Source organism: Hyaena hyaena, unplaced genomic scaffold (assembly GCF_003009895.1).
Source record: "Hyaena hyaena isolate Hyena2069 unplaced genomic scaffold, ASM300989v1 scaffold_395, whole genome shotgun sequence".
In the NCBI taxonomy this organism is placed as follows: Eukaryota; Metazoa; Chordata; class Mammalia; order Carnivora; family Hyaenidae; genus Hyaena; species Hyaena hyaena.
In genome coordinates this window covers 1,426,828-1,450,691 of record NW_024081029.1, presented here as the reverse complement: position 1 = coordinate 1,450,691, position 23,864 = coordinate 1,426,828, and the positions used below count along the sequence as shown (strand labels likewise).

Below are 23,864 nucleotides of genomic sequence, written 5' to 3'. Positions count from 1 at the left end.
GTGAATAAATGTACGGAAAAGGGAGAAAATCACAAGACAACACATGATTCCGCCTTCCTGCTACGGACTCACACCCACCTATAGACCCGCTGGCTTTTTCTCTACCACCTCCTTCCTCACTTCATGGCCTGGATGCCAACCCAGCACACACCAGGCACTCTGCTGTCGTCTCCCCCTACCTCACTTCTGCTGGGTCTATCTCTACTTCCTTCAGGACTTTCCTCATGTGCTACAATTCGCTGTAAGGCCTTCTCTGAGCATCCTCTTTAAATTGGAATGCCCTTCTCCTATCACTAAACTCCCTACTTCTGCTTTAGTTTTTCCCATTAAACCATCACCACACTTTTTAATTTTCTCATTGTTTGTCTCCCACAACTACAAAGGAAAACCCCAAAGGACAAAGCGTTTTTGTTTAATTCACTGTTGCCTCCCCAGTGCCTGTGATTAATCAATATAAAATATCTGTTGGCTGAACAAATATACAAACCAGGGAATAAAATGCTGATAGGAAGATGAAGGGAAATTAAGATCTAAAGAGATCCTCATCGAGATGCCTGGATGGCTCAGTCAGTTGAACAGCTGACTCTTCATTTGCACTCAGGTCATGATCATGTTTGTGAGATGAAGCCCCAAGTGGGGTCTGTGCTAACAATGCAGAGCCTGCTTGGGATTCTCTCTCTCCCTCTCCGCCCCTCCCCTACTTGCTTGTACATGCAAGCGTGTCCTCTGTCTCTCTCTCAAAATAAATAAACATTTTAAAAAATGAAATAGATTCTCATGAATGGCAAAATAATCCATCAGTTACCGTCCAGTTCGCTGCAATTCTTCACAATCTGCATGTCCTCCTCCTCCTCCTCCGTGGCCTCCATCATGGGGTGTGTCCCCATTCATCTGAACATTCTCTCCACCTGAGTACATATTCTTTCTAAGTGAGACAACAGAGTCCAAGAGAATATCAGTTTATTTTATTTATTTGCATCTTATCTGTGTCATGCACTGGACTAAAAGGGATGACCTGAAAACTCTTTAGGAGAAAGATCATTATTTCCTTTGCCACCCTAACACACAACTCTTAAAGTGTTATATTTAGAGGGAAGACAAATGATTGATGAATAAAAAGCTGAATGAGTTGCATACTTTATAAAACAGTAACTGTTTCACCTGGAAAATAATAGGTTTCCAGAAAGTGGCTTCTCCAATCATCTCACCCAATTTCTTAACCTCTTAGATCTACATGGACTCATCGTGAGTAAACCAATCTTCTACATGTGCAGGAAGTCCCCAACACATCCCTCCAAAAATCTCTATGATGTATTCCAATATTATAATCTGAGATCTCTAATTTGCAATCACAGAAGAACATTACAACATATAACACTCACTTTACAGCATCAGCAAAATGTCAAACTGAAGTACATATGTGATTCATTTGAGATAATAATCAAGTTAAATGTGAACTTAAAAACACAGTATTAGGTCAGTCATGTGACCCCATTTCTTCTTCTGAATACAACCTCCTTCTCAAGGATGAAAACTCCCAATTGCCTGATAATTTACCTTTTGTCTGATGATGGAAGACTCTTAGGAGGCTCTATCCTGATTGCTGGATCCCATTCCCCAGGTGGAAGAACAATGACTTCATCTAGGAACTCGTCAATACCAGCAATCAGGTCCTGCCTGTCTTTAGCTTTATAAGCAATGTCATGGAACACCTAAAGAATAATAAGAGATGTGCTGATCCAACAAGAGAACTCTCTACATACCTCACGGCATGTCAAGCCTCAGAAAGGCAGCCTAGAATCCACTTAAACATTTCATATATATTTAATATAATCATATTCTCATATTTCCTATCAGCTTGTCCCAAGCTATTTTGGTATTCTGATTTTGAACCCAGAGAATGAATATAAGTGGAGGCATGAGAAAACAGCTGTGTTTCTTTTATATGTCTTTCTAATCAATACTGTAAAACAACATTGCCTTTCATCTCCCACTGGTATGTACCATTACTGATATAGTTGCTGTGAAAGCCAGATGAAAATGGCTTGGAGAAATATACAGAAGAGTCATTCTCTGAAATAAAAATGACTGGGGCAAAGCATTGCTGGTAATTCAAAAAGGAAAAATTCAAGCTGAGTGTTAAGATCAGGTTAAGACCCAAACACTGCAGCTCTTAAACACAAATAATGTTAGCTATTAAAAAAAGAGGGGCGCCTGGGTGGCTTAGTCGGTTAAGCGTCCGACTTTCGCTTGGGTCATGATCTCGCGGTTCGTGGGTTAGAGCCCCGCGTCGGGCTCTGTGCTGACTGCCAGCTCAGAGCCTGGAGCCTGTTTCAGTCTGTGACTCCCTCTCTCTCTGACCCTCCCCTGCTCACGCTGTCTCTCTCTCTCTCCTAGAAATAAATAAAAATATTAAAAAAATAAAAATAAAAATAAAAAAGAAAAATAAAAAAAGAAAAATCTAAGTTATGCTGGTAACACACAATGCAAAGGGCTTTAAGCAGGTGATCATCTCTCTATCCTTTTAGCAAGGCACTAACTAAACTATGCAAGGCAGCAAATGTTTCATGCCTTTTATACAGATATCCAAGAAGGACCTCCAGAATTTACATAATCCTCTTTCCCAACCATTCCATTCTTCTAACCTAGCTGAGGACCTGAAAGTCCTTTATGCATAAGCTTTGCATACCTCATAAGTCAAATTCTTTAGTCTCTAGGAGAGAAGATGGCCCTGCTCGACATCCTTACCTGTTCTTAAAGGTTGCTAGTAAATCTCTTCGCCTCTGCAAGAATTGTTAAAAGCTATCAAACAAATTACATGTGATGGTCTGGGGGTTGTGAGGTTAAGATTAGAGCAGTACAAAATGCCAGCACCTCATCTGTGGTGCTCTAGCCACTTGAGAGCCTGGAGAGTCAGGGGGTTGCTTTTCCAGCCTCCCCTGCAGATTAGAATTGACAGTTCTGACCAATGAGATTAAAGAACAAAGCTGTCTGTGAAACCTTTAGAATACCTGTTAGAAGCGATAGACACTCTAACATTTCCTGCTCCCTTTCTCCCAGCCCTCCCCCCCCCCCCGTGGTCTCCCCTCCCCCTGGCCCCAACCTTGAATATGGAAGAGATGGCTACAGTAGCCATCTTAAGGCCAGAAAGCAAGAGCCTTGGCTCTTGATTGATCATGAAACAGTTAAGTTAAACCAACTCTAGCAACTACCTACCTCCAAGTAAGCCCCAAATAGTTTAAGCCACTATAAATCACATTTTTCTGTCACTTAGAGCCTAAAGCTGTTCTAATTACTGCATCCTAGGAGACAGGATTTTTTAAAACAGAAAATGTAAACACACGAAAATAAATAAAAGAGCCCCCTGAGATGCTTAGTTGCCTCAAGGGGGAAGAACCAGCATAGCTATACGTCAAAAATGCTCTCAGTCCCACATTAAGTAACCATCTGAGTAATCACCAAATAAAGCTTCCATAACTAAATGCCCTATTCTTCACTTAACACACGGAGAAGCTAACAAATCAAGTAATAAAGCAATAGTGAAACATTTGGGAAAACAGTAAGCTAGAAAGACACAGAAGGAAAATCAGTAATTCTATATCCTAACTGTATTTCTCCTAGTATGAGACTAGTTTAGGGTTTCATCATATATAAAATGTGTGAACAACATTCAAGCTGTTATGAGAGTAAGGTTATAACTCCGAAGCGCTAGGAACTCTGCGGTAACGGCTGCTAATGCATTTTAGCATGTGTGTAATTCCTTCCCACAAGATAAGAAGACCATAAAAACAGGTGCTTTCTGATACCTAAGGAAAAAAATGCATGATGCATTTTATTACACATTGCTTTATAGATAAACTCATTATTTCTGAAACAATATGGTATAAGGACACTTGAACTCCCAGGATGGAATATATTAAGCATTTTAAGAGGTAAAGTTTAAGTTAATATGGTGATTTGAACTTTTTAAAGAATATTTAACATATATCCATTTTAAGAATTGCAAATGCTTACAAAAAGAAAGGAAATTATGTTTTATTCCAACATAAAATTTATCTTCTGAAAACTGTGTTGAGATCAGCTCATCTACCATGGATGACTGTACCTTATGCCATAAAGAGGGCCAGTGACCACATAATTTGAATTGAATAAATTGTGACAGCCAATTCATAGTATGAAAACTATAGAAATGGGACATTCACAGATCACCACATTCCAGATTCCCTACCTCATCAGACATCAGGGTGGCAATGGCTCTGCCGATCTCATGGTAGGACTTGGCTTTCCCCTTAGGACCTAAGAGAATGAACAAGAACCTAATGGAAGAGGAAAGAAGCAAAGGCTATAAAACATATTTCATCAAAGTCAAGTGTATATAACACTGAGACACGTTTATCATAGTTTGAAAAAAAAAAAGCTTAGGTCTAGAATTCATCTCTAAAACAAAGGTGATCCTCTTGGTAATATGAAAGATACTCTTTCACACTATCATGAAATACAAATTGTTGTTTCTTTGGAGGCAAAGAAGAATTTAACATGGAAACCCTGAGAAGTTTCTTCACAGGAAAACTTCACTTTGGGAGTCAGTCAATCTTTCTTTCCTAAACTTTCTTCTGTCTCCATTTCTCCTGACTTTCAGAATCTTTGGAGAAAACCCATTAAGCACAATAACTAGAAAGACTTAGGACATCTTCAGGTTTCTCTGACTTTTCCTTACTCATATGAACAGTGACAAATGATCCTCTCCATACTTTTAAGAAATATTTCTGCTCAGAAGTGACTAGAAGTCAGCAAAACCAAGTCTTCTACAAGAAAGCCACATGCTGACAGCCAAAGTAAAGAAAGAAAACTATGAGAGAAATTCAAAATAAAGCATCATTCATGGACAGTTAAAATTCTTTTGTGAGTGTCCTCATTTTTCCTCTCCAAACTTGTTTTCTTGATAATATACACGCATTGCTCCACAGTAAGTAGGTCCTGGAATTTGCAATAATGAGCTTATCCCCACTTCGGTTCATGTCTCAACTAGGGAGGAAGAAACCCAGTAAGTAAGTGAATAAGAAAAAATATATTAAAGGCAATGATAGATACATCTCTGCCTTGCTGATGATCATGTCTTACCTAATATGGAGGCAATAAGGGCAATAAAAATGATCACATCACATCTGCTCAGCTTTTTAAAGCTTACAAAGCATTTCATATTCATCACCTCATTTAAACTCCACATACCCTTTTGCAATAAGGAGAGGTGTCCTATTCCTGTTTAATGGTGAGCATACTGAGGCTCAAGGAGGTCAGTGGATGAGCCAAAGACTGGGCCTAGTAAATGAGAGACAGTAGATAGGCCTTCTCACCTCCTGTTCTTTTCAACACACAATGTGCCTTACATTACCTGCCCAATATATACACAGGGTTATATAATTCAACAGAGAAAAGCTAACTACAATGACTCCCACAGGTCACCCTGGGGAAAGATGCTGTGGATACTTAGCTAGGGACAAGAAATCGCAGGTAAAACTTCATAGCACTGGGGACAGGATGGGACTTGTTTAATAAAATTTTTATTTTATACTTATTTATTTATATATCTCACTTTAAATAAAAATGGGCTAACAGCAAGTACTCTTCAAAGTGTTAGGGTCTATTCCAAAAAGCCCTTGAATAAGCAATTTCTTTTTTTCATTATAAAATTCAGTCCAAAGGGGCAAGGGAGAAAAAAAAGAAATTAAGACTGTAAGAAGGTATCTGAAAGTTTGAATATTCAGACTTTATATCAAAATAACCATAAAACCATTCAATGCTTATTTGCTTAGAAATCAGTTCTGGCATGAGGCAGCACACTCACTTTCAAGTGTTATCACAGTAGATGAAAAAGCAAAAGCAATCAGCAGGCATGAAAGTCTGTTCAAGTATGAAGGACGTGATTATTAAAATTGGATTTTAGTTCTTCTAATATTGAAGTTCGGTTGATACTAGAACTTTTCTTCCTTTGAAGCTGGCCCAAAATTATACACCCCTACATACAGTATTATGAAATGCTTCTTAATGACAGTAAAATGTACTCTACAAAAGGGAATGATCACTGATTTGAGTGCAACATATGCAAAAATATTTAACTACCTAAGCAAAACAGAAATCCCATTTAGGAACACCTACAATACTGGTCACATTTCCCAATCCTGTCAGCGAGTCTAGCAATGGCCAGCTGTCAGGCAAGAAAATAACAACTTAGTTTTGGACAAAGGAGGGGGAGGGAATTCAGGGCAGAAAGAGAGAATACTGAGTACCTGGATCTTTTACTTATTCACACGTTTTTAAAAAATGGGTTTCCTTTACTTGCCATTTTTTGTTATTTTAATGTGACTGAATATTAGTTTTTCAGTAAGACATAATACCTAAGATCTTTCCACTCTGCACCTCTTCCTACCTTGCCCTAATGTCTCCATCATGATTATAATTTACAAATACACATTATGGAAATACACATTTATCAACTGACACATGAATTAATTATCAGGTTGACTATATGGCAACAAAGACAAGATGCTATCTTGTTAGAAAGTGAGACAAATACTCCCATTGTCAATAGTCCTCAAATATAAACTTTGGCAGATGATGGATAGCCATCCCAAGGGCCGAGAGTAACTGAGCCTCTAACGTAAGCCCTCTGGGATGAAGCAATACATTCTCTGTAAATATTTACTCTGGTCTTTGCTAAATAATACCAAAGGATGAATGGAAGTAGCATACCAATAGTGACTATAACATACATTATAGCAATAAACCCAATATATAAGAATTATATTGTTTCAGTAACTTAGATATAAAGGTACAATTTCTCTTTTCTGGGTAATGTATTTTTTATTTAAAAAAACCACATATATATTATATATAATATACAAATATTTATTAACACATATATACTGATTTGTTCTTTAATGGAGAATCATCAAGGGCCCAATAGAAATCAAATGTTACATTATCAGCTAAAATTTTCCATTACTCCAGTTAAGAGCCATTCAGTAAATTCAACCTCTTAAAAGAAACAGAGAAGAAATCTGGCCATCTATAAGTAGCAGGAAACATCACTTCCGGTCAAGAATTTCATCTGTGGGAACAGAAATCCCGAAGAAGCCCCTGATTTTGGACTGCATTCTTGAAATGGAGATGAGAGATCTGGAAAACTAGCAATGCAGAAAAACTCATCAAGTAGTTCTCTCTGCCTGAAACATGTTCTTTCCCCTTTAACCCCTCAAAGAAGCAAAAGCTGTTACAACTTTTATGACAGAAGTACGTCTTGCCAAACTCAGCTTTTATAATGTACTGAAAACTCCTTTCATGACCCAAGCTGTTTTTTGTCAATGGACAGATGTTATTTTTAACCAGAAGCTTTTTTCCTTATTAACAAATTAGAATAAACATCACATTTGTGTGGCTGGAAGGGCACAGCTCATGTTGACAGCTGGGGAAAAGAAATTAATTTATGCTACTGAGTTCTTTTTATTCACTCATAACTAGAAATAAAGTCATAGTTAGAATCTTTACTAATGCTGGCTGTCTCAAGTATCTTCTTGAGGCCCTTCTACTCTTGTGAGCTTTTTCACATACCTAATTATGCCTGGGGAGGATGCCTCTAGCAATCTCCATAACAAAAATAAGTACCAGATGATCTCTGTCCGGAACCAGTGGACTGTACTCATATTCACAAAATAATTATAGGCAGAAGCAGAGCACAGTATCAGAAGAAGAGCCAGCCTTCCTAAACCACTCAATCTTTGTAGAAAGGATATGCACCCCTCCCTTCCTGATATATCACAGCTATTTCTAGAATAAACTCAGCGTGTACCAATCCTTTACTCCCTGCTCTCAAAACGGCAGTGAATCAAATAAGCCATTATTCATATTTAGCAGTTTTAGAAATTATGGCTGAACTGTAGCTTCCACAATAGATGGGTGGGGCCCACAAACCCACCACAACCAGCCACATTACATATGGTAAACAGCAGCTAAAGCGTCGGACAAGACAGAATTGAAGAAGCTGGACCACTGTCCCAGTCCCTCTAATAAGATTTTCTACGGTTTTGATAATTAAGCACAAACTGCTTCTTTCAGGGAAATCATTTATAACAAAATATATATTAACTTACAGCGATACGAAAAGGGTAAACACTCTAAATTCCTAGAGGACTAGAACTTACAGAATAACTATTTTCCTTAAATGTGATAATCGAGATCAGAAAAGAACAAACAGATCAGGGGCTTTAATTTTTCTTCATGGGGAAAAAAAACCCTAAAGTATTTTGTTCTAATCCATTCTAAATAGCTCCTTAGATTCTCCCTAAAAGCCTGGCTTCAGAGTCAGAAATGTGCAGTTCTATTTCTAGCACTGATAGTGAATCTTCCCTTGACCTCCATCTCTTAACTGTGAAATGGGAATAATAGTCATTATCCCCCACATAGATCATAAATATGAGTTTGCAGCAGCCCCTATGGACATATAGAAGATGACAACAAGCAAAGTGTCTGCAGGATGCTAGGAAAATCATAAGCATATCCTACGAAGTCACGAAGTATCAACGGATGGTTTGCTTGCTTTCACGTGGATGGCAAGAAGGACCCCTAAGCACAGAATGTCCACCCAGTTGGCTGTAGCCCTGGTGCAAGCAGAACATTAAGCCCATAATAGGGTAAATATAGAAACTTGTGGGCACTACAGAGAGCCGCTAGATCCACACTTCTTAAAAGGTGCATGGCACTAACATCACTTATTATCAATAGCAATAATAGCAATAATAAACATAAGAGCATAACTTTCTTCCACCTCCTGGGAAAAATGACCATTACAAAATGTACACCAGAACAGACTTTTCAGGTTTCCCTGCAGTGACAGGACAGCACACTGGGGCACATGGCTGAGTCCTGCGCAGTTCTTCACGACTACCACATTCCTTGTGGGATTTCCTTGATTGGATTTCACAGGATGCAGCCATTGTAAATGGCCCCACATTACTCAGACACAAAAAGGCTAATGAGACTCCCTATGCAGTGATTATAGCATGCACTGGTTCAGAGGACAGCAAATGGATAAAACTATTTCCTGGAAAAACGTTAACATGCTTGGATATATTGTTCAGATTATTGCCCTGAAATAGTTTTATGACATTATTGAATTACGTTCCCTTGAATTGCTGGGCTCCCTTTGTTAATTCAATGATGCTGTATTTCACCTCCAGACTAGTACCACTCTCCTGTATGGAAGAAAAGAATGCGCCAGACAGGAGCAGATGATAAGAGGGATACACAAATGGTTATGATTTGCTACTCAATGAACTTGTATTATTGTTAAATAAAAGCCCTCTGAAATATTTTTTACTTGCAGCCTCTAAAGAAGAATAAGAAAAATGAAAATGCAAGAGCAATTTAACACCTCTTGGCATGTTTTTCTCTTTCAAGCCCCAATAAAATCAGTCCACAGAGACATAAACAAAACCATAGAACGCAGGAGCTGGACATCAGCCCTGATCTGAGTCAGCTAGCTGTTCGCCAGGTGATTGCTCAGATAGAACTGCAAGGCTCTGCTGGAATGTTTTCAAGTGAACAACTAAGTTACAGAAAACACAAATCATGATAATCACATTAATTGAATATGTTACGATCATCTCCTTTTCTCTACCATTTGTCCAATGACTGCCTACTAATGACCAGTATTATTCCAATTTTAAGTGTCTAAGACATATTAGTGTGCCTGGGTGGCTTAGTCAGTTAAGCGTCTGACTTCAGCTCAGGTCATGATCTCACAGTCCATGAGTTCAAGCCCTGTGTCAAGCTCTGTGTTGACAGCTCAGAGCCTGGAGCCTCCTTTGGATTCTGTCTCCCTCTCTCTCTGCCCCTCTTTGCTCACACTCTGTCTCTGTCTCTCTCTCTCAAAAATAAAGATTTAAAAAAATAAAATAAAGTGTATAAGAAGTATAAAAATGGGAGAAAATATCCGTTTGATAAGAAAAAGTAGCCTGTAATCTATGAATGGGAAGGTCATGAGGAAATGTTACGATTTTTCCTCCTAACGTGGCTCAAAGCAAACCTGGAGCCCCTTGTCTCTGTCAGTTTATCATGCCAAGACCATCTGAGATCACTGAGGAGTCACAGCCCTTCCTGCCCACCTGAGGAAAACTAAAAAGAGAAAAGTCACCTGTCCTTGCCTTGTACCCACAAAAAGCACCGTCCTCAAAGTTCCTATTCATACGATAATTTTATGGTGTTAAGTCAAAGTTTACAAGCAGCTCTTTAAACTCTTCTTCAGCATAAGCTGAAGTGAAGCATTAGCTTCTGTTCACCTACTGCACTCCATAAGTCAGCCTTCTAACTCTTGAGTTCAGCAGCAAGGCAGATAAACTGGATGACTTCTGAGGTACTCTGTGGTGTAGTGAGTACATGATCATAATAACTGTAATATGCATCCTTTTAGGATAAGAAGTATACAACATATAACAGGAAAGTGTGCAAATTTAAGTGTGCAACTTAATGACTGTCCTATATATGTGTGTATATATACACATATATACTTACATGTATGTATATATGTATGTACATACTGTCAATTTTCTGATAAAACATAGAGCAAATGAAAGCAACTCTGACCTCTGAACCATTTACCATCTGTATGACCTTGGACAAGTTACTTAAACTCTCAGACTCAGTTTATCTGCAAATCCTAGTTTATAATTTAAACATATTATGAGAATTAAAATGACTAATCCATAAGAATAAACTAGTACCTGGCCCAGTTAATTATTATAATTGTTATTATTACTCCTGTACAAGTGCCAAGCAATTTGAGAGCATGAAAGATGAGCTAAATCATTATTTCAGATTAAACCCTTCCGATATGCTTGCTCTGGATGTATCCTCATTCTGCTGATTATCTAGCCATGATTTCTCTATAAGCACACTGCAGACCCTAGCAGGTCAGGGAGTAGCTTACCTTGTGGGCACAGGGACCTCAGTCAGGGCACCCAGCATGACTGCCTGCTGGAGCCGAACAAAGGCAATGAAGGGAGTATCCAAGAAGTCAACCTCCCCGACAAGCACGTTGGAGGCTTCTGCATCACGTGGAAGTTTTTTCATGAACTTATTCTTTAGCTGCATGGGAAGAGCCAAGAAAACACAACTTATTTCCAGAGAAGGGAACAAGAGGAGACCCTTCATATATCACTCAAGGAAATTGCTTTATATGAGTCTGCACACAACGGGATCTAGCTAGCCATTTTTCTATTATGTTTAACCATTCTATTATAATAAACATTACTCTAGACTTTGGATTCAAAATACTGAGCGTATAGTCACACAACTTACATATAAAACAATGTTTACATATAAAACAATTCATTTATTTATCCACTCAGTCAATAAACATATGTTGAGATCTACTATGAGCCAGGCATTTACCTAAGCCCTAGGGATACAGGGATGGATCAATGAATTACATGTCTTCCTTGGGTCATGGGTCACATTTCATCAGGGGAGAAACAAAATATGATTTACAGTAGTGATAAGTGCTAAGAAGGAAAAACAGAATAGGTAAGAGGGTACTATATTAGGTACTATTTGGACAGAGGAAGCTCTGAAGAAGTACATTTTACACTGGAGTGAGGCGACAAGCCATGTGCAGATCTGCCTACAGAAAATTCTAGGCAAAGAGAACAGCAAGCGCTAAGGCTTGGAGGCAGAAAAGAGGCTGGCAGAGAGGTACAGTAAGAAGATGAATATGGTAGGAGCGAAAGGAGCAAAGGAGAGAAAATAGCAGCAAATGATGTTGCATAGGGAAGGGGGAGGGCCAGGTAGTAAGGGCCTTGAAGGCCACAATTAAGTGTTTGGAATGCTTTTAGTAGGACTTACCCACTAAAAATCCAAATGGGAAGGTGGAGTAGAAGGACATACATTTAGAAGTCATTACCATGGAAACAGAGTTTAAGACAATGAGACAGGATAACACAATCTTGGGTGTGAGGACCTTGAGCGTGAGTGTAGGTAAAGAAATGGGAGAAGATCTAAACCCTGGGCCATTTTATCTTTCATAAAAATGGAGAAATGGGAGGAGATATAGGCAGAGGACACTGACAAAGATCAGCCGTGCGGCTGGGGGAAGACCAGAACTTCACCAACAATCAGGTGAAGCAAGGGTTCAATGAAGAAAGTATATCAGCTGAGTCAAAGGCTGCTGAAAGTTCAAATAAGATGAGAACCAGGAATGGATCAATGAGTTTGTCAAGAAGAAGGTGCTGGGTGATCTTGACAAAAGCAGCTATGGTGGGTAGTGGGATTCCCAGTGAAGAATGAGAAGTGAAAAAGTGGAGACAAGGGAGTAGAGAGCTTTTGAGAAATGTTGGTACCAAGAAAAGATGAGAAATAACAAGGTAGGTAAAACATAAAGCAGAGAATTTCTTTTATTTTTTAAAAAATGTTTTAAATGTTTATTTTTGAGAGAGGGGAGAGAGAGAGAGAGAGAGAGAGAGAGAGAGAGAATGAGCAGGAGAGGGGTAGAGAGAGAGGGAGACACAGAATCTGAAGTAGGCTCCAGGCTCTGAGCTGTCAGCACAGAGTCTGATGTGGGGCTCGAACCCATGAACTGTGTGACAATGACTGGAGCCGCAGTCGGTGGCTCAACTGACTGAGCCACCCAGGTGCCCCAAAACAGAGAATTTCTTTTAAATGGCAAGAGTGCTAATACTTTGGAATGTTAATGAGACAGATTATTTCTGCAGGAGACAAAGGGGACAACTGCAAAGAACTCAGGGAACCCTGAGCTATGGAGAAGAGAATTGAGAAGTAAGATGATGGGGAGGGAGGAAGGGTATGTGGGAATTTGAGGAGAGGGGTAAAGGTGAGAAGTGGTTTTCTTGGTGAAAAGAAAACCACTACTTATGGCCACTTGGAAGGTGTATCTTTTTTTTTTTTTTGGCATGTGATATGGAGGATTTTTTTAAATAGTTTATTGTCAAGTTGGTTTCCATATAACGCCCAGTGCTCATCCCCACAAGTGCCCTCCTCCATGCCCATCACCCCTCTTCCCCTCTCCCCCACCCCCATCAGCCCTCAGTTTGTTCTCAGCATCCAAGAGTCTCTCATGGTTTGCCTCCCTCCCTCTCCCCAACTATTTTTCCCTTCTTCTCTCCCATGGTCCTCCATTAAATTCCTCCTAATCCACCTATATGTGCAAACACATGGTATCTGTCAGAAGGTTTATTGTGTAGGTGTTATTCGTCCCTTTCCCTGCCCTCCCCAACTCCCACTTAGAACAGGCGTGATGGAGCACTCTTCAGTGAGTGGGAAACACCTCCCTCAGCTCAAGGAAAACATTTCAACAATCATGGAAGAAAGAAGATGTGAATTCTGTAGGACCATATGAAAGACACAGACTTCTGATATATACTTATCATCAATATAAATGTCCCTCCTCTTAGGTCAAAAGTTACTAGTACAAAAAGAAGTCAGTATTTTTTGCCATGGATTACTGCTGAAATGGGAAGTGGAAGGCATGGCCCAATTCTCCCCATTAATAAAAAGGTTATAGTAGCAATTTCCATTTACAGAGTTCTTTTTTCTCTCCAAGTAAGCTCTAGACCCACTGTGGGTCTTGAACTCATGACCCTGAGATCAAGAGTCACATGGTCTACTGACACTCCCATTTATAGAGTTCTTAATTGGGGGAAATAAGTGACATGAGAAGTGATCCCTAAAACTCTATCACTCTCATTAGTATCATTAGTATATTTATAGAACCTTTTTTTTTTTTTTAGTTTGGCACTTTATATAAGAAGAAAGGTGTTAGGCAAAAAGCAAGCTCATCAGGGCTAATAATTTAATGGAAACAAACAAACAATGCAAATAAGTATTTTTAGATGTTAGGAACTACCTCTAAGCAGTAAGTGAATTTTCCAAAGTTTATACCATGAATCCTCCAAGAAATGCTAATATGTTTTAAATGTTTATTTATTTATTTTGAGAGAAAGAATGTGTGAGCAGAGGAAGGGCAGAGAGAGAGAGGGACTCCCTAGCAGGCTCCGCACTGGGTCAGTGCAGAGCCCAATGCAGGGCTCAAACTCATGAACTATGACATCATGACCTGAGCCTAGATCAAGAGTAGGCCGCCTAACCAACTGAGCCACCTAGGCACCCCTGCTAACATATATATATTTTAAATATGTTAGATTCTATAAATATTAAAAAAGCAGCCATGGGAAGGGTCTAAAAACATCAAATTGTCAAAACTGTTATTCTCACCTAAGAAAGTTGCAGTAATGAAAATAACACCAGTATAGGGTATGCCTAAGTGGCATGACTGATAAGAAAGTATGACTGCTAGAATAATCTTCAAATTCTTCCTAGAGAGTTCCCATTACCAACAGTGGACACAAAGCTCTATAGTAATCTGATTCAATTTCCCATTCTCTTCAGCAGACTCATTCTATGTAGTTAGGCAGGTAATCTGATCATAATCCCATTTATTTTATGTAGTTGGACTCCCACACTCATTATAAAATAACTTTCCTTTCCACATTTCTACCTTTTCTAAACATCCTTCAGAGCTCAGCATAAGCCACTCGACCACCTCAGCCCACTTTCTTGGGAACTCTTGAAACACTCATTTCTGAATCACACTTTTGTTAAAGTTTAAATCTTTCCCCTTAGTTTCGTGAGGATTATAACAGTTTATCCCCTATTATACTGGACATCTATTTTGCATATAACTCAACTATAATAAATATTATGAGTGGAAAGAATGAACTCTGTAGTACTAAAAGCAGACCAAAAAACATCAAGTGCCCAGGAAAGTTAGAGAGCCTCCAAAGACCCACTCTAGAACCTACTATGTCTGGATCTGTCACTAATCAATTACCTGACTCACAACACATGCAGAATATCCCACAGTTAATTATATACCTCTAAAAAAAATATCTTACTAGTACTATGTTACATTTACTAAGATTGTCATGCCCATATTGGAAAACTAGGAGTATGCTTTTAAGACTAAAGGAAATATACCATATTCTATATGCTCTAAAGAGAAGTAGTTGCAAAGCTGTGTTCCTTTAGAACAGCAAACCTCAAACATTGTTTACGAAACACTAGTGTTCTCAGAGAAACTAATAACTAATCTAAAATAAACAGGGGTGCCTGGGTGGCTCAGTTGGTTAAGCATCTGACTTTGGCTCAGGTCATGATCTCACAGTTCATGAGTTCGAGCCCCACATCAGGCTCTGAGCTCTCAGCAGACAGCTCAGAGCTCCAGCAGACAGCTCAGAGCCTGGAGTCTGCTTTGGATTCTGTGTCTCCCTGTCTCTCTGTCCCTCCCCTGCTCTCTCTCTCTCAAAAGTAAATATTAAAATTTTTTTAAATAAATAAAATAAACATGGATGGTGCCTGGGATACCCCAGAACTCAGCCCCCGAATGGCTCTTTCCTATCTACACACACTCTATATGCTAATGATACACACTTGTATCTTCAGCCAGGACCTCTTTCCTGAACTCCAGACCTATAACATGTATACTTGGGTGTCTAATACACATTTCAAACTTCACCCATCCAAAAAATGAGCCTCCCTCCCACCAGTAGTCTCCTCAAACTGGCTCTTCTTGCAATCTTCCTCATCTGGCCAATGGTAACCATCCTTCTATTGCCTCAGCCAAAATCTTGCAGTCATCTAAAATATTTACCTTCCTTTCACAGCCCATCCCCATTCTATCAGCAAATCCTATTGGAGCTATATGCAAAGTATATCCAGAAGCTGATCATTTCTCACTGCCTCCACTGCCAGTACCCTTGTTCATGATCATCTGCTACTATTATCTCTTCTGGATAATGGCACTGGTGTCCTAGTTGGATTATCTGTTTCTGCCCTTACACCCAATCTATTCACCAAAGTAGCCAGAGCAGTCAAATCAGGAGTCAGATCATGTCATTCCTCTTCTCAAAGCCCCTTTCACTAAGAGGTAAGGCAATGCTGTCAGGACAAGCCATAACCCTAGCATTATCTGACTCTTTATCAGCAAGCTGACCTTACTTCCTACTGCTCTCTCCCAGTCTTCCGATGCCCACCTCTCCAGACTCCATGTCCTCCCTCAAAATGCCAGCACACTCTAACCTCAGGGCCTTTACACCTGCTATTGCTTCTGAATGTAGTGTCTGCATAGCTCTGTCCCTCAACTCCTTTGGATCTTTATCTAAAAGTCGCCTTTTCATCAATGAGTCTTTCCCTGGCCACATTAGTTAAAATTTCAACCTCTTTCCCATCACGGATTCTTCTTACTACTCTTCCCCGCTTTATTTTTTTTCCTTCTCTGTATTTATCACAGTCAAACATGTTTTAATTATTGTTTTTTTTATCTGCCTTCCCACGAGAATGTAAGTTCCATGAAGGTAGATATATCCATTTATTTTTTTTTCAGCGTTGTATCTCTAATGTCTTGAAGACTGATGAAGAGAAAGGCTGAATAAGTATCTGTTGAATGACTGAATGGTGGTTGTTATTTCTGCTGTTCCCAACAGTCTTTTCAAACTCCCTCTTAAGACCTCTGAATAACCTGAGGGCTTGAATAACCCAAGTAGGCTGAGCATTTGACTTTGCTCAGGTCATGAGTTCAAGCCCTGTGTTGGGCTCTGTGCTGACAGCTGGAAGCCTGGAGCCTGCTTCTGATTCTGTGTCTCTCTCTCCCTCTGCCCTTCCCCTGCTCATGCTCTGTCTCTCTCTCTCTCTCTCTCAAAAATAAATAAACATTAAAAAAATTTTTTTAAAGAGTTCTGGATAACCACTGCTCAGGCCATCTAAATGGACAAAAGGCCTAAATACAGCAATCTTAGTGAACTCCCTGATAACAGTGATCGGTGCAAAGGATGGGTATGTGTCTTGGCCAGGAACCAAATCCTTCTGGGAAATTAATATTTGAATGTATAAAAATCAACATTCCCCTCCATGTTGAAAGCATCTGTAATAGGACTGTCCACACTAGGAGAGAATGAGGTTAGCACCCAAAAGGAAACAGACAAAAGCAGGAGAGCAAAATGGATAAAAAGAGAGATTTCTGAGCCCCAAGTTCCAGGCCCTGAAGTACTGCAAAACTCTCCATTCTGTAAACTCACTGAAAATTCTTACTCATTACAAAACCAGAAAATTCCATGTTGAATTTAAATTAATTTGAGGTGATTTCTGTCTACAGAAGAGTCCAGACTCTACAAAGATGTATTTGCCAAGTAAGTTTGAGGAATACCAAGTTAAATAAGGTTAAATGTTAAATGTTTCTATGCTACAGACACTCTCAGAGCCTTGAATAAGCCTATATGCCTAGGAATGCTTTCTCTCCCGAGTAGTAGATAAATAAGGTATATTATGATATGAAGACATTTGAAACTGCTATTTTGGACAAATTTTCTCACCTCCCATTTAAGTCCACTCTCAACTCAATGTAATTCTCTTCAAACTTTATGGATGTCTATAATGTTCAAGGCCTAGCAGTGGGCAATGCAGAGGACAGACAGACCCTACTCTAAGAAAAAAAAAATGCAAACATTAAACAAAAAGGTGAAGGATAATCAGGAATTAAAAGAGCAATAACAGATCATTAAACCAAGAACAGAATCTAGGGCTTTTAAATCAAGTTGAAAATCACCCCATAAACTCATCTGGATTGAATTCCAAAGATAAAGTTTGCATTCCTTTCCTATAGATCACTAGTTGCTTCTCCAAGGGATACACAGCCTGGATGTTATGCAGGGTCAACTATAAGAACACACACGGTGAATACAAATTCCTTTAGCCAACTTTAATTTCAAAGAGAGAGATATCAAATGGCTGCCATGTGGAGTTACAAATGCAACACCAACTCTGTGAATCCAGATGTGTGCATTTCAGGCTCCTTTTACACTAGCTTGTATTCTTTCTTCCAGAGTGAGATCTTGCTATAATTACTCAGAAGTATATGACTTGCCTTTGCCATAAATGTTCACTCTTATACTTTTTTTTAGAGAGAGAGAGACAGGGCTCGAGTGGAGGAGGAATAGAAGGGAGGGAGGGAAAGAGAAAAGGAGAAGGAGAGGGAGACGGAGAGAGAGAGATTGAGAGAGAATGGATCCCAAGCAGGCTCCATGCTTAGCATGGAGGCCAATGCAGGGCTCAATCCCAAGACCCCAGGATCATGACCTAGGCCGAAATCAAGAATAGGACACTCAACTGACTGAGCCCCCCAGGAGCCCCTATTCTTATAATTTCCTAAACTTCTTTACTTTCTGAGTAGTGTTCTAACAACTCAGTGATCACAGTATTAGCATACCAGGAAGCTAGGTTACTTGGAATGATAGCTCTGTGAAATGACGGAAAAGTCACCCACACAAGTGATATGCATCTTATACAGGTAATTGAAAAGTCAATCTTCTATACTTCAATACTCTACTCAGGTCCTAGATTCTCTTGCTGTCCTCTGAAGGCAGTTTTAGGTTTTGTATATGGGACGTATTATTAAGTAATGCTAATCAACGTTAATTGACTGGGGAAGACCATTTTATTAACATTATGTTCTCCTAGCCTCCTTACTATCACCCTCAGACCTACAGCATCACCTGGTAAATAAGGCCAAGCTACCATATGATTCCTAAGCTATGAGGCAGGTATTTAAACCCTACCTCTTTTTGTCTGCCATTATTGGTACATGTGAAAACAAGTGCATCTGTTATAAAGTGTCATTTTTAACCAGGAGTACTCATAGTTTGTCCTTTGAATCTGATTTATTAGAAGTGATCCTATGGGCTGGTCAATGTCCTTACTACAAGTGATGTTTTACAAATCATTGAAACTTGAAGATACTGTCTCATTATTTTTACAAAGCTTACACCTATTGCTACCCCATTCCATACATTTTCTTTTTCTCTCAATGAGAATAATTTTCATCTTCCAATTTGTCCTTATTCTCAATTCACCCTGCTTAATGACTCATGTCCACATGCTAACATCTACCTGCTTTCCTGGGCAAAGAGCTTATTCTGGGCTTTCTTACTGGTGTTCTTTCCTGATTTCCCCCTTCCATTCTCTTTGAAAATTTCTAGCTCTGATTCCTTCCCAAACAAATTCATCTTCTAAGCTCAAAACCATTCTAGATCACTCTAGGACCATGTCCTTCCACTGAAAAGAAATATGTGTTAGTAGTTAGTAAGATTACTATACCTATCAGTTTCTTTATGACAGTCCCAGTTTACCCAACATGCTACTATAATTGTTAATATCACCTTCCTTCATTCTCAAAAGTGCCTTGTGCTAAGAAAAAAATTATATGGTCTAGCTATATTTTAATCTCACTAAGGTTGACCCTTGAGAAATACCTAAGATATGAAACCTTTAAGGTTTAAGGAATTCATAAGTAGGAGGGAAAGCCAAGGTCAAACAGCATCTTAGTAAGTTATTTATGCTACTTGAGTTTAAATGTATTCATTTACTATGTACAAACAATATTAACTGTTAGGGTAGAGGAAAAAAGTGCTCTCTCACTCACCAAAGTGAGAGGATTCTGCCTCTGTCCACTCCCTTTCTCTACATCTTGGGGAAAATGGTCTATTTGATGGATTAGAGTTTGACAAATTCATTGGGACTCTTTTCCTAATGGAAAGGTTACAGTGCCTTGAAGACAAGAAGCAAGCTGATGGTTTTCTCCTACAGCAAGACAAGTGAATGGATTAAAAAAAGTTAAAGAGAGAGAGAGACTCAATATCTTCATCCATGTGGCTGGTTAGGTAAGGGGACTCAGAATCTGTTTCATAGGCTCAAGTACATTTCTCTATCAAAATACGTGTCTCTTAAGTCTATGAATCCCAGGATTTAGAGTCTGTGTGGGTGGTTGTAGGCCTGGAGCTGTGTATTTAGTGAACTAAAAATGTCCAACCTAAAAAATGTTTCTAAGAGACTTCACTTTCAGCTATGGTAAACTAGCTTGCATCACACCAACTCTTTCAGCAAGAAAAACTGAAGAATTTTTGTAATCTGCTTAAAGGCATCAAAAAAGTTACTGTGCCATTAAAACTCTGAGGAACAAATATCCCTAAAAAAATGGACACTGAGTAAGGGTGAGGCTAAATTCAGCTCTGACTTTCTCCTAAAGGCATGAAGATTCCTAAGTAGCTGCAGAGCTTCAGAAATTGAGCAGAGCCTTTAGCAGTCTCAAAGTAATGGACAAGCATGCCAGGTATTTAGTTGGGACCTCTAGAAGACAAGACCAAGGCACAAGGGCAAACTAGTAATAGGCTAATCCACATAAAGACTGAAATCCAGCTTTCAATTAGCTCAATTCCAGGCTGAATATTAAGGTGACCTGCTCCCCACCAAAATACCAGCCATAAGTGATAGAAATGGACTTTGAAGAAAGATAATATCATCCTGAGTGTCAAATTATCTCTACCATGTATATATTATATCTGACATTCAAGCAGAATTACTAGGAATACTAGTAGATAAGATCAAATGACTGTGACCCAAGAGGGGAGAAAAAGACATTAGAAACAAAGGAGAGCTACACATCATAATGATCAGACCCAGACTTTGAAATAACTTAATATTTTTACAGTACTGATTACAAGATGGAGAGTTTCACAAGAAGCTTTTTTAAAAACAAAGTAGATTTCTTAAATATTAAAACATACATCATTGATTTACTAAAGTCCATATTACTCATAATATGAAAATATGACATATAAAAATTTGTAGAGCATAGATAAACATGTGCATTGAGTAAGATTCATGGCCTTAAATGTAAATATTACAAAAGATGAAAAGTTCAAGTTTGATGACCTACATAGATATCTCAGAATAAATACTGAAAATTAAGGTGACCTGCTCCTCACCTAAATGAAATGAAACTCAAAGAAAGTGAGTTTGGTGAGAAAGAACTGAGAAATTTGGTATAAAGAATAAAAGAATAAAATTAAAACAAGAAATCATTAAAAAAAAACAAGAAATCATTACACAGAAAATATGCTAGTCATGTTCTATTTCATAATCTGAATAACAATTATACACATGTATTCAGTGTGAAAAATCAAGTAGATTTATGATGTATACATATCTGTATAAATAAATCACACACATACATTTTACTTTAATAAAATAATACTATGATAAGTTTCTTAATAAATAAACTGTTATTTCATTGTAAATCTGGCTTACATGTCATTCTCCCTTGACAGAAAATCCTTAAAGGAAATCAGGGAAAAAAACCTATATTCCACAACCCTAAGTCATACTTAAAAACTTTTGTAAAGATTGGAAGATAAAAGAGGTAAAATACCTAGCAAGATATAAAAAAAAAAAAAAAAAAAAAAGGTGGGGCTCACTCCTTCTCCATTCTTTTTGGTTTCTCCAACATGGAAAGTAACCTCCCTACTGCCTTCTCTTATTTTTTTTTAATTTTTTAAAAAATTTATTTCTGAGAGAGAGAGAGAGAGAGAGAGACAGTATAAACAGGGGAGGGTCAGAGGGAGAGGGAGATACAGAATCTGAAGCAGGCTCCAGGCTCTGAGCTACCCATCAGCACAGAGCCCAACGCGGGGCTCGAACCCAGGGACTGTGAGATCATGACCTGAGCCGAAGTTGGAGGCTTAATTGACTGGGCCACCCAGGCGCCTCCTGCCTTCTCTCTTCCTATCGTACATACTAGGGAGACCACCTGAATGTACTATATCTGAGGTGATATATTCCTGCTTTTATCTTCCAACAGTATATAAATTATTAATAGTCCACTACTCAACATGAATGTAATATAACCTAATCAAGTATGTGCTCTTCAGGTTTAAAAGTAGCCTCCAATAGTGTTGGCACTAAGAAAAACACCACTGTGAAAACAAATCCCTGGGATGATTTTTGAAATAGGTTTGATCTACCAAGAACTATGTATATTACTTAGAGTAGATCTATGGTCTCAAACTCTGGGAATCCTGGAATCGAAAGGCTAGAAACCAGTGGAGTGTCTACAGTTCACTGAAGACTGTCCCTACCTTCCATCCTCCTCCCCACTTTTCAGCAGCCCTCTCATCCCACATACAAAGAAGAGGAGAGCTGATCTGAAACAGTCACATTCTAAGTCAATTTTTCTACACCAGCTTTTCTCCCCAGGTACTGGGAAAATAGTTGTTCTCATTAAAAGCTTTATCTTGGCCTTTCTTTATAGTCTGGGGGTTCCCAGTATAAAAGCAGGCTTGCTCTCAAGTTCCAAGTACAAGGAGCTTGTTTTGCTTCTATCGTCTTTATAATACCAAGATCAGACAGAAGGCTCTGCCTATTCCACCAGGGTTGTGCTTTGGGGTTTGCAGCCAAAGCCCCAGCCAATAATAAAGGGTTCATGGGCCTTTGTTTCTCTGTGTACACATTTTCCCTGATGATCTTCTCAAGAAAATATTGGGCTGAGGACAGGGTTTGGTGTTCCTGAACAGTATGGATACACATCTCTTAAATACACCCCAACACTCCATCCCTAAATCTCATTTCTTTACTGTAAATTGTGTGGTTGCCCAACTAGGAAATGGCAGAAGGAGGAAAAAGAGAAGAATGACTATTTCATAGCTTAACTAGGTATTGCTTTTTATTTCAAGACCACATAAGAAAAATAATCTTAAAACTTTTCAATTACATGAAGATATCATTTGCTCATCTGTTAAGCTAATTTGTGGGACTTTTTTGGTGTAATAGACACCAAGACATTTTCTTATGTCTTACATCATTAACAAATCATACAGAATTACTAGAATAATTACTACAAATATTTTAGTTTCATTTTTAATAGAAGCTCTGATTGCCCTTTAGGTTATCTTCAAGCTGTGACTTACAAGAATATTTCCGAAGGCTAAACTTAAAAACCACTGGCCCAATGTTTAAGAGGTCTAAAAATAGATGATAGAGAGATAGAGAGATAGATAGGTAGGTAGGTAGGTAGGTAGATAGATAGATAGATAGATAGATAGGAGCTATTGCTTGATCACCTACAGAATCCAAAATTTAGGCAATTCACTTATAGTGTTATTACTAATGAACATTTATGATGTGATCTGAGATTTCCATAATGTATAAAATATGAAAGAGTACATGCAAAGTCATTAAATAAGACAAGATGCCAAAAGCTCTGTGGCTACATGATTTTACATTTTGAACACTCTTCTCCTTTGGTTTATTCCATTTTAAAAAATACAAAATGAAAACAGTCCCCTGAGGGTGAAAATTTGATTTTCTAATTTTTCCTTCCAAATATAGACATCTTACCACCATTAATGCAAATGATTCTGCAAAGCAGCACATTTACAAACGGCTATTAAACTAAATATAACATTAAGTACAATCCATTAGTTCTGATTTCCTAAATAGGATGAAATTTCAAGTACTGACCTAGTTTAAAAATCAACTTGTCAAAATCTCTAGTCACATTTTCTTATGTCTTACATCATTAAAAAATCATACTGTCAATATGTTTATAGCTATTTACAGTTTTTAAAATACTTTCACATTTACTACCTTACTGAATTCTTATAGCAAGCTTATGAGAAATACATTATTAAACCATTTTCCAGATGAAAGAAACTGAAGTTCTAGAAGTTGAAGAGATTTCATGAAACTCATACAGCTAAATGGCCAAGCCAGGACACAAATTCTAACTTTTAATGCTCTGTCCACTTCACTAAGAAACCCTTATATTTCTGATGAATATACTTTGCTACCTAAAGTTTAAAAGATACTGCCCTGAAACTTCTAAACCTCTTATAGAGCAAACCAATGTCAAGCACCTACAATAGTTTAGTTTACAATAGTAAACATTAGTTTACAATAGTTTACAATGGTCTTTA

General features: G+C 38.4%; 1 protein-coding gene across 3 annotated transcripts in view; it reads right to left on the bottom strand.

The window, feature by feature from the left end:
- The window catches only part of SLC4A4 (solute carrier family 4 member 4), a 299,108-nt gene that overhangs the window by 103,952 nt on the left and 171,292 nt on the right, over positions 1-23,864 (bottom strand). For all 3 annotated transcript variants that reach the window (XM_039251771.1, XM_039251773.1, XM_039251772.1), the window contains 4 exons: positions 10,982-11,139; positions 4,229-4,316; positions 1,558-1,712; positions 806-925 (listed from right to left, as the gene is read on the bottom strand). In XM_039251771.1, coding sequence (XP_039107702.1) covers positions 806-925; positions 1,558-1,712; positions 4,229-4,316; positions 10,982-11,139 — 521 coding nt within the window. The remainder of the gene's footprint in view (positions 1-805; positions 926-1,557; positions 1,713-4,228; positions 4,317-10,981; positions 11,140-23,864) is intronic.